Here is a 15,190-nt window from a genome sequence, read left to right on the forward strand (position 1 = left end):
AGGTGTTAATTTTCAGAATTGGTTCCCGTAAAGGTGTTAATGATCTCCTGAATATTGTATTGCTCTCTTTAGATACCATTTAGGTACGAAAATATGACTTCAGAATGATGCATTTAAATTGACAATTGTGGAAGGATCTCTGTATTTCTAAAAAAATGCATGCAAGTAAAACTTATATAAGTAAGTTATAGTTTACAGGCAGTGGCAGGGTGAGTGGTATGGGGCTCAGAACATGAAGAAACCCTTTCCCCAAGTCTTTGATCCCAGCAGAACCAGCTCTGAGTTTTTCTGATTTCAAATCTCTGTATTGGGGCTGTCGAACATAACAGGAGAATTATATAATATCCTATATAGTTAACAGAATGTATGTAGTTAATTTATATAAGTTAAACATATGTACCTATCTGAGTGTGTGTATATTATCTTTTTATTTTTATCTATTATCTATAGATAATAGATAATTTATTATCTATTATCTATCTATTGAATGTAAATAGGACAGGAGATTTCACCTGCCACTCCACTCAGAAAGGATATGTCCCAGGAAATGTGTGAGACGGGTAATACGGATCTTCTATTTCCTTGGTTGATATCTGTTCTCTCATGCACTTTGTAGTGTTTCTGTTGTGCTGAGCACAATTCTAGTGTTAAAGATTTATTCTCCGGTACACTTACAAATGCAAAACAGCCACTGCCACCACCACCACCACCAAAAACCAAACCCCAAACAAACACAGACAGAAGCAACAGAAGGAGAATGAGGCCTGGGCTTAGATTCACTTCTCTGGCACCTGGGCTTGGTCATGAGGTTGTCCTTGTCCTCCAGGCCCCCCTTATTTCAGAAGGCCAGCTAATGCCTAAGACACAGGGAGGGGGTACCTATGATCTGTCCTGGATTTCTGGGGATCGCTCACCTCGGTCATCGTCCTTGAGGGCTGGGCTTTGAAGCCACTCAGAGAGGAACAGGGTCTTGGGGAAGGAGTCTTCTGGAAATGCTTATAGCTGTGGGGTGAGGGGCTCAGGTGAAGGTGCTGTATAGTTCCTTCCTATTTTCATTGAAAGGAATTGGTGACATGGTTCCCAACATGTTCACATGTGCTGGTGTCTGTACCCCTCATTCTAGTTCCCCAGAGAGGCAAAAGCTTCCTTGTATCTTAACCCTCCTTCCTCCTACCTTTCTGTGCCCCCAGGTCTGTGGCTTTTTGAGTTCAAAAAGCATTTCAAAATCTCCTCTACATACGCTTTGGAAATATGTTTGAGTAATGGGGAACGTGTCCCCAAGGCACAATTTTCTGGAAACCACATGGCTATATGTCCATCAATAAAGTGTTTTCAAGTCCTTTGAATGGCAGAGATTTCTAGATTTGCAGGTCCTTCCTCTGTTTGCCAGCATATCACTTCACATCATATCATCACAAAATGCTCTATTTTGCAATGACAGATGAGCATAAAATATGCGCACAGCTTTAAGCTTTGCTAATATTGGCTGAGTACCAATGGATACAATCACTCAGTGGCATGTGTATATATACCTACTTAGGTAGACTGCATTCTTTAAAGACATGAAGAGCCAGAAACAGAAAAATGCCACTTATGTAATTTCCACAGAGCCACTAGAGAGTGTATGAAGTGGGTAAGCAGACAGAATGTCATTTCTCTAAAACTTGAGGTCACTGACTCATATCTTAGAAGTTTGAATCATAGCAACTAAAATCATCAATATATTATGCCCTTTCCCACTATTTATAATAGTTGCATCTTCATATTTCAATGCTTACAATCTAAAGTTACACCATACTTCGTAACAGTCTGCACGTTCTTTATAACAGTGGCTCCCAAATGCTGTATTTTTAAGTTTATTTACTGAGAGAGAGAGAGAGAGAGAGAGAGAGAGAGAGAGAGAGAATGAGCAGGGGAGGGGGAGAGAGAGAATCCCAAGCAGGCTCCATGCTGTCAGTGTGGAGCTCGATGTGGGGCTTCATCTCACAAACCATGAGATCATGACCTGAGCTGAAAATCAAGAGTCAGATGCTTCACCGACTGAGTCACCCAGGTGCCCATCCCAAATTCTGGGTTTTGAACGTGCTAGCCCAGAATGAAGTTTTTATTAGTCCACAGCAAAATGAGAAAAAGAAGGAACTATAAATTAATTTGCATGAAGCTAGGTTTATTAAACTTCACGGACTCTCCTCTTTGTATTTGGGGATTTTTTTTCTTTATAGTCTTACTGGTCCACAAAACTGGCCAATGAGATCTAAAAGTATATCACCCCTGGGTAGAAGAATCTGCTTTCACTCCTTTGCTTTTATCTTGTTCTATAAAAAGAATAAAACAAAAATAATTCTGAAAAAAAAAAGAAACCCTCATCCATTATTGTAACTAATTGGCAGATCTCTCATTGCCGTTGATTCGGAAGGTGCTGAATACCCATATGTGCCAGATGCCAGGACTGTTCTCCTTCTCCCCCAAAGATGCCCACTGATCTACATGAAACATCAACCTGCTGGAAGCCCTCGAGTTGGGCTGGGTCTCACTTGGTTTGCATCTGGGCTGGAACGTTCCAATTCCTGGTCTGAGCCAACAAGCCCTGCTCTGTCCTAGCCTCAACAATCTCATCTTCAGGAGGGCGGGTGCTACTGCCTCCTGAGGAAGTCCAGGAAGGGTCTGGACGTCTGGAAGTTTGCTCTGTAGTTGCTTCTGACAATGTCCCACCCTCTCATAAGCTTGATGATTTCTTGGACAATACAAATAAACACAAAGGGGTCTGTTTTGGGGGCTGGGCAAGCAAACACAGTGGATAAGTCACAGCATGACACAAAGCATCCCCAAGAGGCATGTGCCCATGGAACAGACCTTTCTGAAGTCACGCGTATCCTCTCATCATTGGACGAGTTGAATCGATCATCCTTTTCTCTGAAATACTCCTCTATGCACTGCTCTTCGAAATCATGTACTTTCTTGAGCTCATCATCAGTTATGAACAGTTCTGTGGAAAAAAGTGACAACAGGAAGGATCAGCAATGACATCTAATCTGCGGGCCTAATGACTACTCTTCGTTTCATCAAGGTTAAGAAAAGGAGCCTAGGTTCTTCGCTAAGTCTCAGGCTAAAGCCAAATCCAATCGGGCAACTCGTATCATTGTCCTGTTTCTGTGCGTTAGAGTCACGATGGAGCCCTAAAGTTCACCTGGGTATATCTGGTTTACTGCAGTGGCTGGTTAGAATTATACCCATTGTGAGGTTCAGAAAGTAGCTAAATCAAAGAAAATGGAGCTATGCAGGGAATGGAGGTTACTTACAAGTTCAGTTACTGGTCTGAGGAGTGTGGCAGACAACGAATGTTCACTGGTCTTACTACAAGCCCATGGCAACCCCATTCCCTCTTTCCATCTGCCCACAACCAAGGCTGGAAAGCCAAACCCATACATTTCTCTGCTGCAGGGAGGGGTGGTGGATTGGGAAGAGGTTCTGCTTTCCTGAGAAACTTTTCAGGTGTAGCTCCTTCTTTCTACATTTTCTCACCTTCCCTCCTCTTCCTGCCTTGAACATGAATGTAATGCCTGGAAGTACAGCAGCTATTCTGTAACCATGAGATAAGACAGGGCAAGAAGGAGTTGCTGAACTTAAAAAACAAGACTTGGGGTCTTTGACTTCAGGGAGCTATTGCTGAGTGATGGGCTATTACCTCTTCACTTTGAGTTATGTCAGATAAATAAAGCTTTATTGATTTGTGTTGTTAGCCTGGTTCTCTGTTAATATCAGGTAGGCTGATTCATAACTGATACAGCTGTAGAAAGAGCCCAGTGGAAATTTGAACTTTTTCCCTCTAAGCTTTCTATGTGCCTAAATTTGTGTTTCTGGTGGAAATAGTGAATTCTGGAATTTTCACTTCCCTTCAACTCTGTAATTTTAATGTCTAGAAAGGAGTTGGGCATTATTTTGTCAGAGAAATTGTTAAAAGCTCCAGACTTAGAGAGAGTCAGTTGATGAGGTGGCTTTGGTTTAAACTTTAGAGCACTAACTAGTGTCACTGAGAGGTAATTCCTGGGTCACAATCCTAGAGGCTCTGGCTCAGTAGATTTAGTATAGGTAGTCTAATTGACACACTTTGAGAAACCACAGAAACTTGCTTGAATGGGGCTGGATTCCCAATAGTAATTAACTCTGGGTCGTACTAAGGGGGCATTTAGGAAATCTGCAGGAGCTATTATATTCAATGTATGGAGGCCAGAAGTGTTAAATTTTCTGCCATGTGTGGGACAATCCCATACACTGAAGAATTATTCTGCCCCAAAGCCAACAGAACCTCCTTCTAGAAACACTGGGTAGTAGGTGGATGGTGAGGGGTTTTCTGTTATTCCTTTGACTAATAGAAAGCAGAGCAAATGGCCATAACCTCTAAGGCCTGGGGAATGTTTAAGCCCTGAAAAAAAAAAAAAAAGATAGGTCCAGAAATGATAATGAAAAAAATCAGACTTAGTCAACTACAACCCAACTGAACCCATGTAATGATTCTTACATTATACATAATGTAGCATTGGGAGCATATCACTACGGTGCATATATTTTGTGGTGGGACCTCTGGCCAGTAAGGAGCTTAGAATCTATGGAGGTGCTAGAACAGCCCTGCCAGAGACTGGTTTTGTTCACTAAGAAAGATGGGAGGCTAAGATTGCTCCATTTCAGCCTCTAGTGTCCTCACACAGCACTGTTTCCCATAGAAACAGACCCTCCCACGCCTTCCCAAGTGTTCAGAGCTGCCCACAGTCTGCTGGACGCAGAAGGAACCAGGTGGGCACATGGTCCTACATGACCGTCTGTAGGATATAGTAGGAGTTCCTGCTTTGGGGCTGCCCAGGGCTGTCCCCCGAAGCTTACTCAAGCCATAGTCCCTCTCATCTGGGTCGCTCTCATGTTTTCTCCATCGGCAACACAGATGCTGGAATATCATGGTCATGTGGCTAAAGATGATCAGAGGTGGGGGCAGAACCGGCCTCTCATGGAAGGTCATGATGAGCTGATACCTCTGAAACTTCCACACTTGGTTGGATATTGACTTCACCTCAAAAAATGTATTGCTGAAATAGAGATGGGAGAGAATCAAGAGAGAAATCCCACTCCTTTCTGAAGCCCCAGCGCCTGCCCCTCCCCAACCCCCCTGCTTCTCCCTCCACCCCACATCCTCTAGGGAAGGACCCACTTACTTAAAGACGGCGATGAGCAGGTTGACCAGCAGGATGTTCGCCACTAACAGGTAGCAGGCCATGATGGCCGGTACAATCCAGGCTCCTGTCTTGCAGGGAGGCAGCTGGATTATTTTGCCATCCTCCCGTGTCTCATTCTGTCCACAAGGAGCTAAAGAAAGCAGCACAGGCAAGAAATGAGAAGCCATGGCTATGTGATTTAAAAAAAAAAAGATTGATTTGAATGAGAGAAGTTTCTTTGTTTTTGTTTTTTTTTTTTTAGATGGAGGAAAAATACAGCCATCTCAAAACAAACAGAAAAAAAATAAAAGAACTCTAAAAAAGCCAAAAGAGAGAAATGAAAGCGTGGTGAATATCTCAAGGGATACCAGACGGGAGCTGCTTCTGCCATCTCTCAAGTTGTCACGGGACCTGAAAGAGGTGACGCACCCCTGCTCGCCCACTCTGGCCCTTGCCCCCGACGGACACTTAGTAAAGGGCACTTGCTGTCGTGAGGAAGCCTGGGCAGGGCTTTTCTGGGGACTGGCCGGGGGGTGCAGAGTCTCACTGCCCCATCAAGTTACTTCCAAAATGTGCTGTGCAGGCTGCCGCCTACAGCTGTAACAGCAGCAGCAGAGGGGTTATTGATTGGGAATTAACACACGGGTGGCAGTTAATCGCTGCAGGCAACAACTCTGGGGCTCTGAGCTAAGAATCTGCAGTCTCAGTGTGGTAGGAATAAAACAGGGCAGAGACGTGGGAAGTATTTCCTGGGCTGGTCGCTCAGTGCTCCTGACGGATGGTATTTCACCCAGGGTGGGGGTGGGGGTGCTGACGACAGGTGATGGGCCAGGACTCTGGAGCTCTTAGCTCCCTGCTTTCTTCCAGGAGCATTTCCTTTCCAAAAATGTGCTTTTCAGGGCCCAGGGCACAGAACCCAACTGCACTGAATAAATAGGCAAATGGAAAAAAAAGTTCTGGAGTTGGGGGTGATGGGGAAGGTGACGTGTGGGATTGGATGAGCGTGAGTAACGTGCTAATGAAGCCTGCTTGGGGTTTCCAGGTAAATTCAGGGGAAAAGCAAATTCCTGACAGAGCTCCTTAGTGCTGCACAGACAACATGGCCTGGGAGTGAGACCATGCCCTTAGGTGCCAAGGGGTTAGGGGAGGTCCCCCTCCCTCTTTAGCTGCCATATGTTGGCTTTAGAACAGGGTCTATCTGGGGGCGCCTGGGTGGCTTAGTCAGTTAAGCATCAGACTGTTGATTTCAACTCAGGTCATGATCTCACGGTTCATGAGATCAAGCCCTGATTCCGGCTCTGAGCTGACAAGAGGGAGCCTGCTTGGGATTCTCTCTCTCTCTCTCTCTCTCTCTCTCTCTCTTCTCTGTCCCTCCTGTGCACATGCACTCTTTCTCTGTCTTGAAATAAATAAATAAACATTAAAAAAAAAAACACAGTCTATTTGTAAAGAGGGGCAGTGTGTGCAGTAGTCTCCGTTGCCACAGGCAGCTTCTGAAGATCTGCCAGGAAGGTTTGCAAAGTTGACCCAGAATCTCAGCTGGAGTATCTGGCAAGGGGAGTCCTTTCCCTTCTCAAGAGCTACCGTTGCTACACTGTGTGCTCCATAGTGGTTCTCAACCCTGGCTGCACAGAGGAGCTTTAAAATACGCCAGTGCCCTGCTCCACCCCAGACACTTGAATCTGAATCTCCGAGGGGGGGGGTCCAGGTGTTGATATTTCTTATAAAGTTTCCCAGGAAATTCTCCAGTGCCCCTCAAGTGGGTCCAATGAGCTAGAATTAGGCTGGAAAGATTATATGATTTTTGACATGCCATCAAGTCCAAAATGCATGCTCTTAGCCTAAGAGGGTTTTAATAATGTCTAGACACCAAGACCCTGTTTTTAGGGCTGGAAAAGATGGCCAAAGTGCTTCATTCAGATATGCCTGCAAGGTGATCGTGTGTGGGAGTCAGGTGTGTTCAAACAGCCGGCATCGTTATTATTATTGGTAGTTGTGGCACTAACCACCCAAGAGAGCCCTGCAGAAGGTCCTGTTCATTTACTCCCTTGGGAGGAGAACCCAGTGATGGAGGCGCCCACTGGCTCCACGACGAAGTCCAAATTCTGAGAGTGGCTGGCCCAGGGTCATCTCTTGCCACTTCCCGCCCTTCCCTCACAGCACAAACTGGCATGAGTCTCTTGCAGTTCCTAGAAATGTCATGCTCTCCCTTCCTGTCAGCCATGCTTCTTTTGCTTTCAGAAGGCCCCTCTGAAACCTCCCTCTCTGTCCCAAGCTCCACCTGGGTGAATCCTGTTTGGTTTTCAATGTTCACTTGGCCTTCTGGAGCCCACCCCAGCTCACTTTCTGCCCCCTTTCCAGCGAGGACTGGGGTAGTATTGACAGGGACTCTGCCTGGCCAAACTCCACTCAGGCTGGTCTGGGCTCTTCGTCAGCTAGCCCCCGACCTCTGTACCTTCCAGGATTGTCTCTTCATTGCCACTTTCAGCAAGAATCCCGTTGAGTCAGTTGCAGCCAGAATTCCCACCCCTCAATATCTCATAACCATCACTCTCTGATGAGTTTTCTCATCCTCCACCATCCCCCAGCTGATGTCTTGACCACCTAGCAGCCTGGTATGGCCAGAACCCCCTTAGCCTTATTTCCTGTTCGTGATTTTCCATCTTCTGACCCACACCCTGCTCCCAGCTATAGATTTCTAGTCTCCCTTGCTGCATTCAGAGTTGGGCACAATCTCTTTCCTATCACAAAACTGCATCGTAGTAGCCCATCACTCCCTCGAATAAAGTCTTTCTTGCCATCTTCCTCAGGAAATGCTGACCCTAGTTCTTCATCTGGGATCCTCCAAAGTGAAGGGCGGTAGAGACTGGGGATACACGCGTGGGGAAGAGCACAGCGTGTGTCAGCCTCGGTGCTGGGCGCTTCACATCGGCCACTGCATTTAAGCTTCCCCGCAGCGCCGTAAGAAATGTATTCTCTTGCCTTCATGGTTGGGAAAACATGTGCCAAGGGGTGACATACCTTACCCAAGATCAAATAGCTAACAAGCCGTAATACCAGAGCCCTTCAAACATTCATCCAAAAAATAGTGACTTCTTGTTACATGCCAGTGGACCTGCTACAGGAGACGCAGTTACGGATGAAGCAGAAGTGAGTCCTGCCTTCTCTCTGACCCCAGAGCCTGTATGTACTCTGATGGATCTCATGTGGCCTTTCCAATGTAGTAATGCATAATGATAAGAGCGACCACCTATGACATGCTTAAATATAAGGCCCTGGGGCACCTGGGTGGCTCAGTTGGTTAAGCGTCCGACTCTTGATATGGGCTCAGGTCACGATCTCACAGTTTGTGAGATCGAGTCCTGCATAGGGCTCTTTGCTGGTGCTCAGTGCCTGCTTGGGATTCTCTCTCTGTTCCTCCCCTGCTTACTGGCTCTCTCTCTCTCTCAAAATTAAAAAAAAAATAAAAAGGCCCTGTGCTATGAGCTTTACTTATATTGCCTTATTTTAATATTGACAATATCTTGACACAGTAGATATTCTTATCCCTATTTTACAGAACTGAGGTTCAGAAAGCTTTAGTACCTCCATCAGGATCTCAAAGACAGAACAGTCAGGAGGTCCATGAAAGCCTTCTTACTACAAAGTTTCCTCTGTGCCTCTGAAGAAAGAGCCAACACAAGGTTGAGGGGAATGTTTCATTTATGAGCAAATGTAGGGGCAAGCTGATAGGCATCTGAATTTTTCTTGTTTCCATCAACGTGAATAATGGCTTGAGCTGTTCAGATGAGGTAACAAATGTACAGAACACTAAAATTCAGAATGTGGAGAAAGAGATTTGATCCATACTATGGGTATCAGGTGTAGGCACCCATGTCACAGAGATTAAGATGCATGCCCTTTTGATTTCCTCCTATAATATATGGGGAAGAGAAACATCTTTTTAAAGGCACATAACACCTTTTCCCCAAAGAGTAAGAGAAATTTAAAATGAAACACTAGGCAGTGCTTGATATAATCAGCATCTTCCTTAAAAATATGTTGAAGAAGAATATTTCTTGAAGATTGTCCCTTCCCCTCCTGTCTGAAGAAGCGTCTCAAAAGCTTATTCCAGATCATAGGCAATGGAATAAAGAGCTTAGCTGAGTATATGACTACATTTATCCTATTTTTTTTAAAGCAAGGATTTTCAACTAAAAATCCATTTTGAAAAGATAACAGGACAAAGAGGATTTCTCCACCTTCTTTTGAAAATCCATATAGTTTGCCGGAGGATTTAGAATTCCATTAGCACAGCCCCTGTGGCTTACTCCAAGAATGAACTAGATTTAGATGGCTGTGCTCTTGGCCTTTTCTGACACAACGGGGTTTTTTTTTGTTTTGTTTCAGAAGGACAACTGGAGATGCCTCCCTTCCCTTCGTATGGCTACATCTTTCTAGAAGCTTCCTGATCTAAAAGTCTTTGATGGTGGTGGAGGCAGGCAGAGGTTTTCTTCATGGAAGTGTGAGGCACTTTCCATGCCTTTCAGTAGGCTACCATCTATGTCTTCCAGAAGCGGAGGACCGCAAGAGCAGAGGTCATTGAAAACCAGGGAAGCTCCAGCATTGTGGCATCCAAATACCATCCTCCAGCTCTGCCCTTTACTTCTTTTGTGGTTCATTTCTTTTCCTTCCCCCTAACCCAGCTGGTAGGTAAGAGGCAAAGCAGTAGTGACCAGGCACCAAGGCCCCACCGGGGAGAAGGGAGAGGCCTCAGCTCCTCCATCTGTGAAAGGAGGGACCAGGACCACTGATATTCCCTACAGCGTGGTGCCCACACCCCAACGCAGGAAGTCCGAGATGATTTTAGAATACAGGAACTGGGCACTAAATAACACTGGACAGTGAGAAACTGGTGACCTTTTCAAATCCCTTCCGATCTTCCTGACTCCATCAGGGAGAATACGTCACTTTGAGGATCATATTTCTTTAACACTTCCTTCACGTTTGCTTAACTCCCTCATTAGTGAAAACTGGGCAGGCCTGAGGCTCAAACATCTGGAGAGAATTTCCTAACAATGTGGTTGTCATTGTGTTTATTTTATGGTTATCTTTTATTTATGTCAAATCATACTGATTTTTCAATTTATGGCTGTGATAAATTTTTAAAAATAATTTAGGTTTTAAAAATAAGCCACTTTTACTAAAACCAGTAAAGAGTAGAGCACATTTTTACAAAACAATGAGTGGTTTATGTGACTAACAGTTGGAAAATGCTGGGCTGGATGATCTCCAAGCCCATCTAGTCCTGATCTTCTACTACGTTATGGTTCTGTGACAGGGAAGAAAAGACCAGAATAACTTCTAGACCAGATCATCTATCCCTGGATAGTGACCCTGGAGGTCACTTGTAGAAACCTTATTCTTTTCACTCCTGGCACACAAGCAATCAAATAATTAGCCCCCACTGCCATACATGGAAACCAGTCACCATGGGGGAGGAGGGATACAGATGACAAAGCCTTCAACTCCTTAGGGCTTCTGGTCTACTTGCTATTTGCACACAAGTTCAACCTTGAGCTACCTAAAAAGCACTATTAAACTGAATATGCCTCATTTTTTAATCCAGGGAACTAGAAAGCAGGATGTCACAAGCCTAGGCATGTTGTGTGTGAGATGTGGGTGGGGGAGGGGCAGGAATTATGGGGGAAAAGGGAGAAAAATTCAATTCCCTCTGTTACCTTGGTTCTGTGACTTTGCAATTCTATACATGTAGCTTTATCTGGAGACAACATTGTCATTTTGTTGCTAATATTTGAGAGGCTTCAAAACCCCAACCTTGGTGGTTCATTGTTTGGAATCAGGAACTAATATCAGAAAAATTCTGCGCACCTCTTGCTGGGCAAAGGCACAGCCTGTTGCACATGTCACTGAGTTTGTTGCTGTGACACACTGGATTGACTCCAATTTAGCTCCAATTTCTCTCCTCCCCCCATATCCAAGCTCCTTATGATGTGACAGTTTCTCTTACTAAACTAAGTCTTTTGCTCCTTGATTCTGAGTTTGGCCATGTGAGTTTCTCTGGCCAATGGGATGTCAGCAAATGTGTTCCATACAGAACCTAGAAAAAAGAAAAACAGAACCTCGAGTGTTTCTGTTTCTGCTCTTCTGCCCCAGTCAGAACCATGAGGAACATGCCTGAGCTAGCCTGCTGGAGGAGGAAACACACGGGCCTCTGATTCCAGTCACTTCTGTTGTTGGAGCTTAGGCTCTTCTGGATCAGCTGAAAGCCAGCTGATTCCCTGGCATGCGACCGAGCCCAGCTAAGACCAGAAGAACCTTCCAGCCAACCCACATCCACCTGAGCTCAGTACATGCTTATAGCTTCAAGCCACTGCCTTTTGGGGTGGCTGGTCCTACAGCATTATCAATAGGTAATGTCCATATCGATGGCCAATAGATAATGTCAGTACATATATACATGCTCAGCTTCCTCTGTGCTACTCACAGCTAGGAGAGGCAGACTAAGTCTTTCATTCAGGTGGACAAAGCCCCAGGTTCTTCACCCTCCCCCTCCCAATCCCCAGTTCAGGGCCATTCCCATCATTACCCAAGGAGGAGCAAATTCATTGAATGGACAATGACAAATCAGACTCTGTCTTTAGAACTTACACTGAGGGACAGCAACTTTAGGGAGATGATGCCAGGAACTTAACTCAACTGTCACATGGAGTCAGACCATGTTAGGTATGTGAAGCAGGCCATCTGAGAGAGGGAAAAGAGAATGACGGGAGGAAGGAAAGGGGAGAAACGGAGATAAATGGATTGACACTGGAGGGACGTGGTGAGAAAAGCAGACGAGAGTGGCCGTGTCTTTGGACTCTGGCTTCCCCAACCACTTCCAGTTTTATTTTCAGTCAGCTCACGTCATGCTTTGTTTCCTGTCTTTGAATGTCTCTGAGGTTTCCTCTTACACACTTACAGCCAGTCTTTCTTGATTTAATCTGGCTTGAGTGGGTTTTGTTTTCTCGAAGTTAAACATTTTTCTCTAGTTGAGGATAGTCGTTAGCACCTTAGAGAGAATCAGCATCTCAGGCTAGTAGTTTCATCAGGGGAGGCCATGATCCAGAGTGCCGGGAATTCATGGCAGTTGGGGAGGGAGTTCAGGGAAAGGTTGGAAGGACAGAAATAAAAATAATTTAACTTAAAATTTTACTGAGGGATCACCTCATTCCTTTTGACATTTGCCTACACAAACTATGATTAGATGAGCTTTTTTCCTCTTCAAACCAACAACAGTAAAAAAATTCCAGAAAAAAGTCAAATAAATGATTTATTCGCCCAAATCTTTGTGCCACTGTCCACCTCCACTGTAATGCTTGACTGTGAGGCTTTTAAAAAAAATGTTTATTTACTTCTAGAGAGAGAGAGAGAGAGGAGAGAGAACACCTGTGAGTGGGGGAGGGGCAGAGAGACAGGGAGAGAGAGAATTGCAAACAGGCTCCATGTTGACAACGTGGAGCCCAATGCGGGGCTCGATCTCACGAACCGTGAGATCAAGACCGGAGCCGAAATCAAGAGTTGGATGCCTAACTGAGCCACCCACATGCCCCGTGGCTGTGAGGTTCTTGTCACAGCTTCTCATGTTGCAACAATACACCCTCCAGGAGTACACAGGCCGGAACAGGTGTTCCTTCCATTACAGGTGCAGGGAGCTTGACTCCATTCTCACTGCCTTAACAGTGCAAGGTCTCCCCATTGGGTCCACACCACCTTAGCTATCATGCCACATGTTAAAGAATACGCTTCTTGTTTTTGTTTAAAAACAGATTGTGTGATTTTTCAGAAACCCACACATCTGTTCTGTATGGTATCTGAAGGGGGAAGATCCAGGGACTTCTTCAAGAGGGAGTGTTTTATAAGAAGAACCAGCAGCCTCACATCGGGGATTTCTGTGCTGAGAAGGATTAGTCCAGTGAGCTGGACTGTGCCTATCTCTGTGTGGACATACATCATGGACACTAAGTGCTACCAGCTCCACAAAAATGATCCATGGTTCCTGCCGATTCCCATTGGATTGTGCCCCCAGAGTTATATGACATCAAGGCAAACAATCAATGTGGCCCCTAATATTTAGTAATGCATTTCTAAGCAAACACAAGTTCCTGCTGACATTATTTATGAATTCTCCGGTAAGCGACAATGCAAGAAATCCATTTATACTCACAGCTCCTGCTGGCCCTGCCGGCTGGCACGCTTCCCTCTCAGGGCCCCCAGATGCTTAGTGCCCAGGCTCTGATCTCCCTGCCCCCTCTCCTATCACTTTAGGGCCAGGCTTCCCACTTGTCTCTGTTTACTGTTAAAACCTGAGCTTTTCACACTTCAACGGATGCTCCTCAAACAGCAAAGAATCTGGATCGTAGTCCGTCCACCTTCTGCTCAAACCTAAACTCCTGTGGGCGAGCTCACTGGTTCCCATCACTTACTGCATGGCAGTAAGTGAGTCCAACTGTAGGCTGAATGTAAGCATCACTATGATTCTAATACGTGGTGGGGTGGGAGCACATCTCCATGGAGTGGATTAACAACTTTTTTCTCTCCCAGGCCGACACTGACACACGCCTCATAGGCGTGTTAAAAATAAGACACTCAGAAGTGGATCAAATGGAGAGGCAAGGTGGGGGGCACAGAACAGGGCAGGATGGCAAAACCAGTTTGCTCTTGATCATGGTTTCCATATTTTAAAACATCACGTTACCGTACATTTCCCGCTAGGGGATCTACCCATAACGGATCCATCTTATAGACTCGTTCTTTGAAGTCACCGAACACAAGGCACTAACCAAGGGTGGGTGCAGTGTGAGTCCTAGATCTGATATTTTGCCATCTGGGTACTACTGACTAGGTCAATTAACGTATCTGAGCCTCAGTTTCCTCGTGTCTAAGCCTGACATCAGAATAACAGAAATAATATTGATGATGATGATGAAGATACATGTCCAGCTTCTCCCATCATTCAAGCATTTATAGAGCCCCTACTATGTGCCAGGCAGTGTTCTAAGTGCTTGGGATACACCAGTGACGACTCACCAGAGATCCCTGCCCTTCCGCAGACTGTTCTGGGAGAGCAGTGGTGGTGGTGGGCGGGCAGAAAATAAACCATGGCATAATAAATGAGTAAAACAGGTGCTATGCTAATAGGTGATAAGTGGTATGGAGGAAAAGAGAAAGTAAGGCAGGGCAAGAAGGATCAGGGGGGCATGTGGGTGGCTGGGAGCCACACTGAGAAGGTAGGGGGGAGCAGGTGAGGGTGTGGGTCAGGAGGCTCTCTGAGGACAGGGTGCTCCAGGCAGCAGGCACTGCCAGGGCAAAGGCCCTGGGGTAGACGCGTGCTGCTGCATTCTGTGAGCCACAGGCAAATTCTTGTGTCTGAAGCAGTGCAGGGCACAGTATCTGGAGAAGAGGAAAGAACATTAAGGGGGGGTAGGGCGCAACACACAGGGCCTTGGCCGGGACTTCCAAGGATCTAATCAGATAATGATGAGTGCAACTATTTACCATAATCCTTACTGGCTCTACTAAAGAAACAGTAATTCCCCTTCACCCATTTTTAGCTCCTGCTTGACGGTTTCTTGTTCTACTAAGTAACGCCTCTCTTCGTGATTTGTTTTTTTTTTCTTAATTGATCCCCAATGTCCTGAAATGAAATAGGGACCAAACCCCTGTCCCCAGGTGGGAGGACTGAAGCCAGCTGAATTTTGGTCCCCCACATTCTGCAGCAGAGACTCTCAGACTCCCCTTTGCACCCACCCGTCTGAAAGAAATGGGTGATCATGAAAGCAGGTGCCTGGGCTCACAAGTTTTCTCTCAATCCCACCCACGTGAAGAGTTGTCCTGCCTTTATGGGCCGAACAGCAGTCTGCTTAGGGAAAGCTGATTCTAATCTGATTTGAGCAAAACCACCTTTTTTAGACAGAAGCAATGCTCACAGTGTGAGGCTGGGGGGA

General features: G+C 45.6%; 1 protein-coding gene across 10 annotated transcripts in view; it reads right to left on the reverse strand.

Moving 5' to 3' along the window:
- TRPM3 (transient receptor potential cation channel subfamily M member 3) overlaps positions 1–15,190 on the reverse strand; it is an 805,281-nt gene that overhangs the window by 13,605 nt on the left and 776,486 nt on the right. For all 10 annotated transcript variants that reach the window (XM_043565212.1, XM_043565210.1, XM_043565217.1 and 7 more), the window contains 3 exons: positions 5,205–5,355; positions 4,879–5,078; positions 2,854–2,986 (listed from right to left, as the gene is read on the reverse strand). In XM_043565212.1, the coding sequence (XP_043421147.1) occupies positions 2,854–2,986; positions 4,879–5,078; positions 5,205–5,355 (484 nt within the window). The remainder of the gene's footprint in view (positions 1–2,853; positions 2,987–4,878; positions 5,079–5,204; positions 5,356–15,190) is intronic.

The sequence above is a fragment of the Prionailurus bengalensis genome, chromosome D4 (genome assembly GCF_016509475.1).
Source record: "Prionailurus bengalensis isolate Pbe53 chromosome D4, Fcat_Pben_1.1_paternal_pri, whole genome shotgun sequence".
NCBI classification, from domain to species: domain Eukaryota; kingdom Metazoa; phylum Chordata; class Mammalia; order Carnivora; family Felidae; genus Prionailurus; species Prionailurus bengalensis.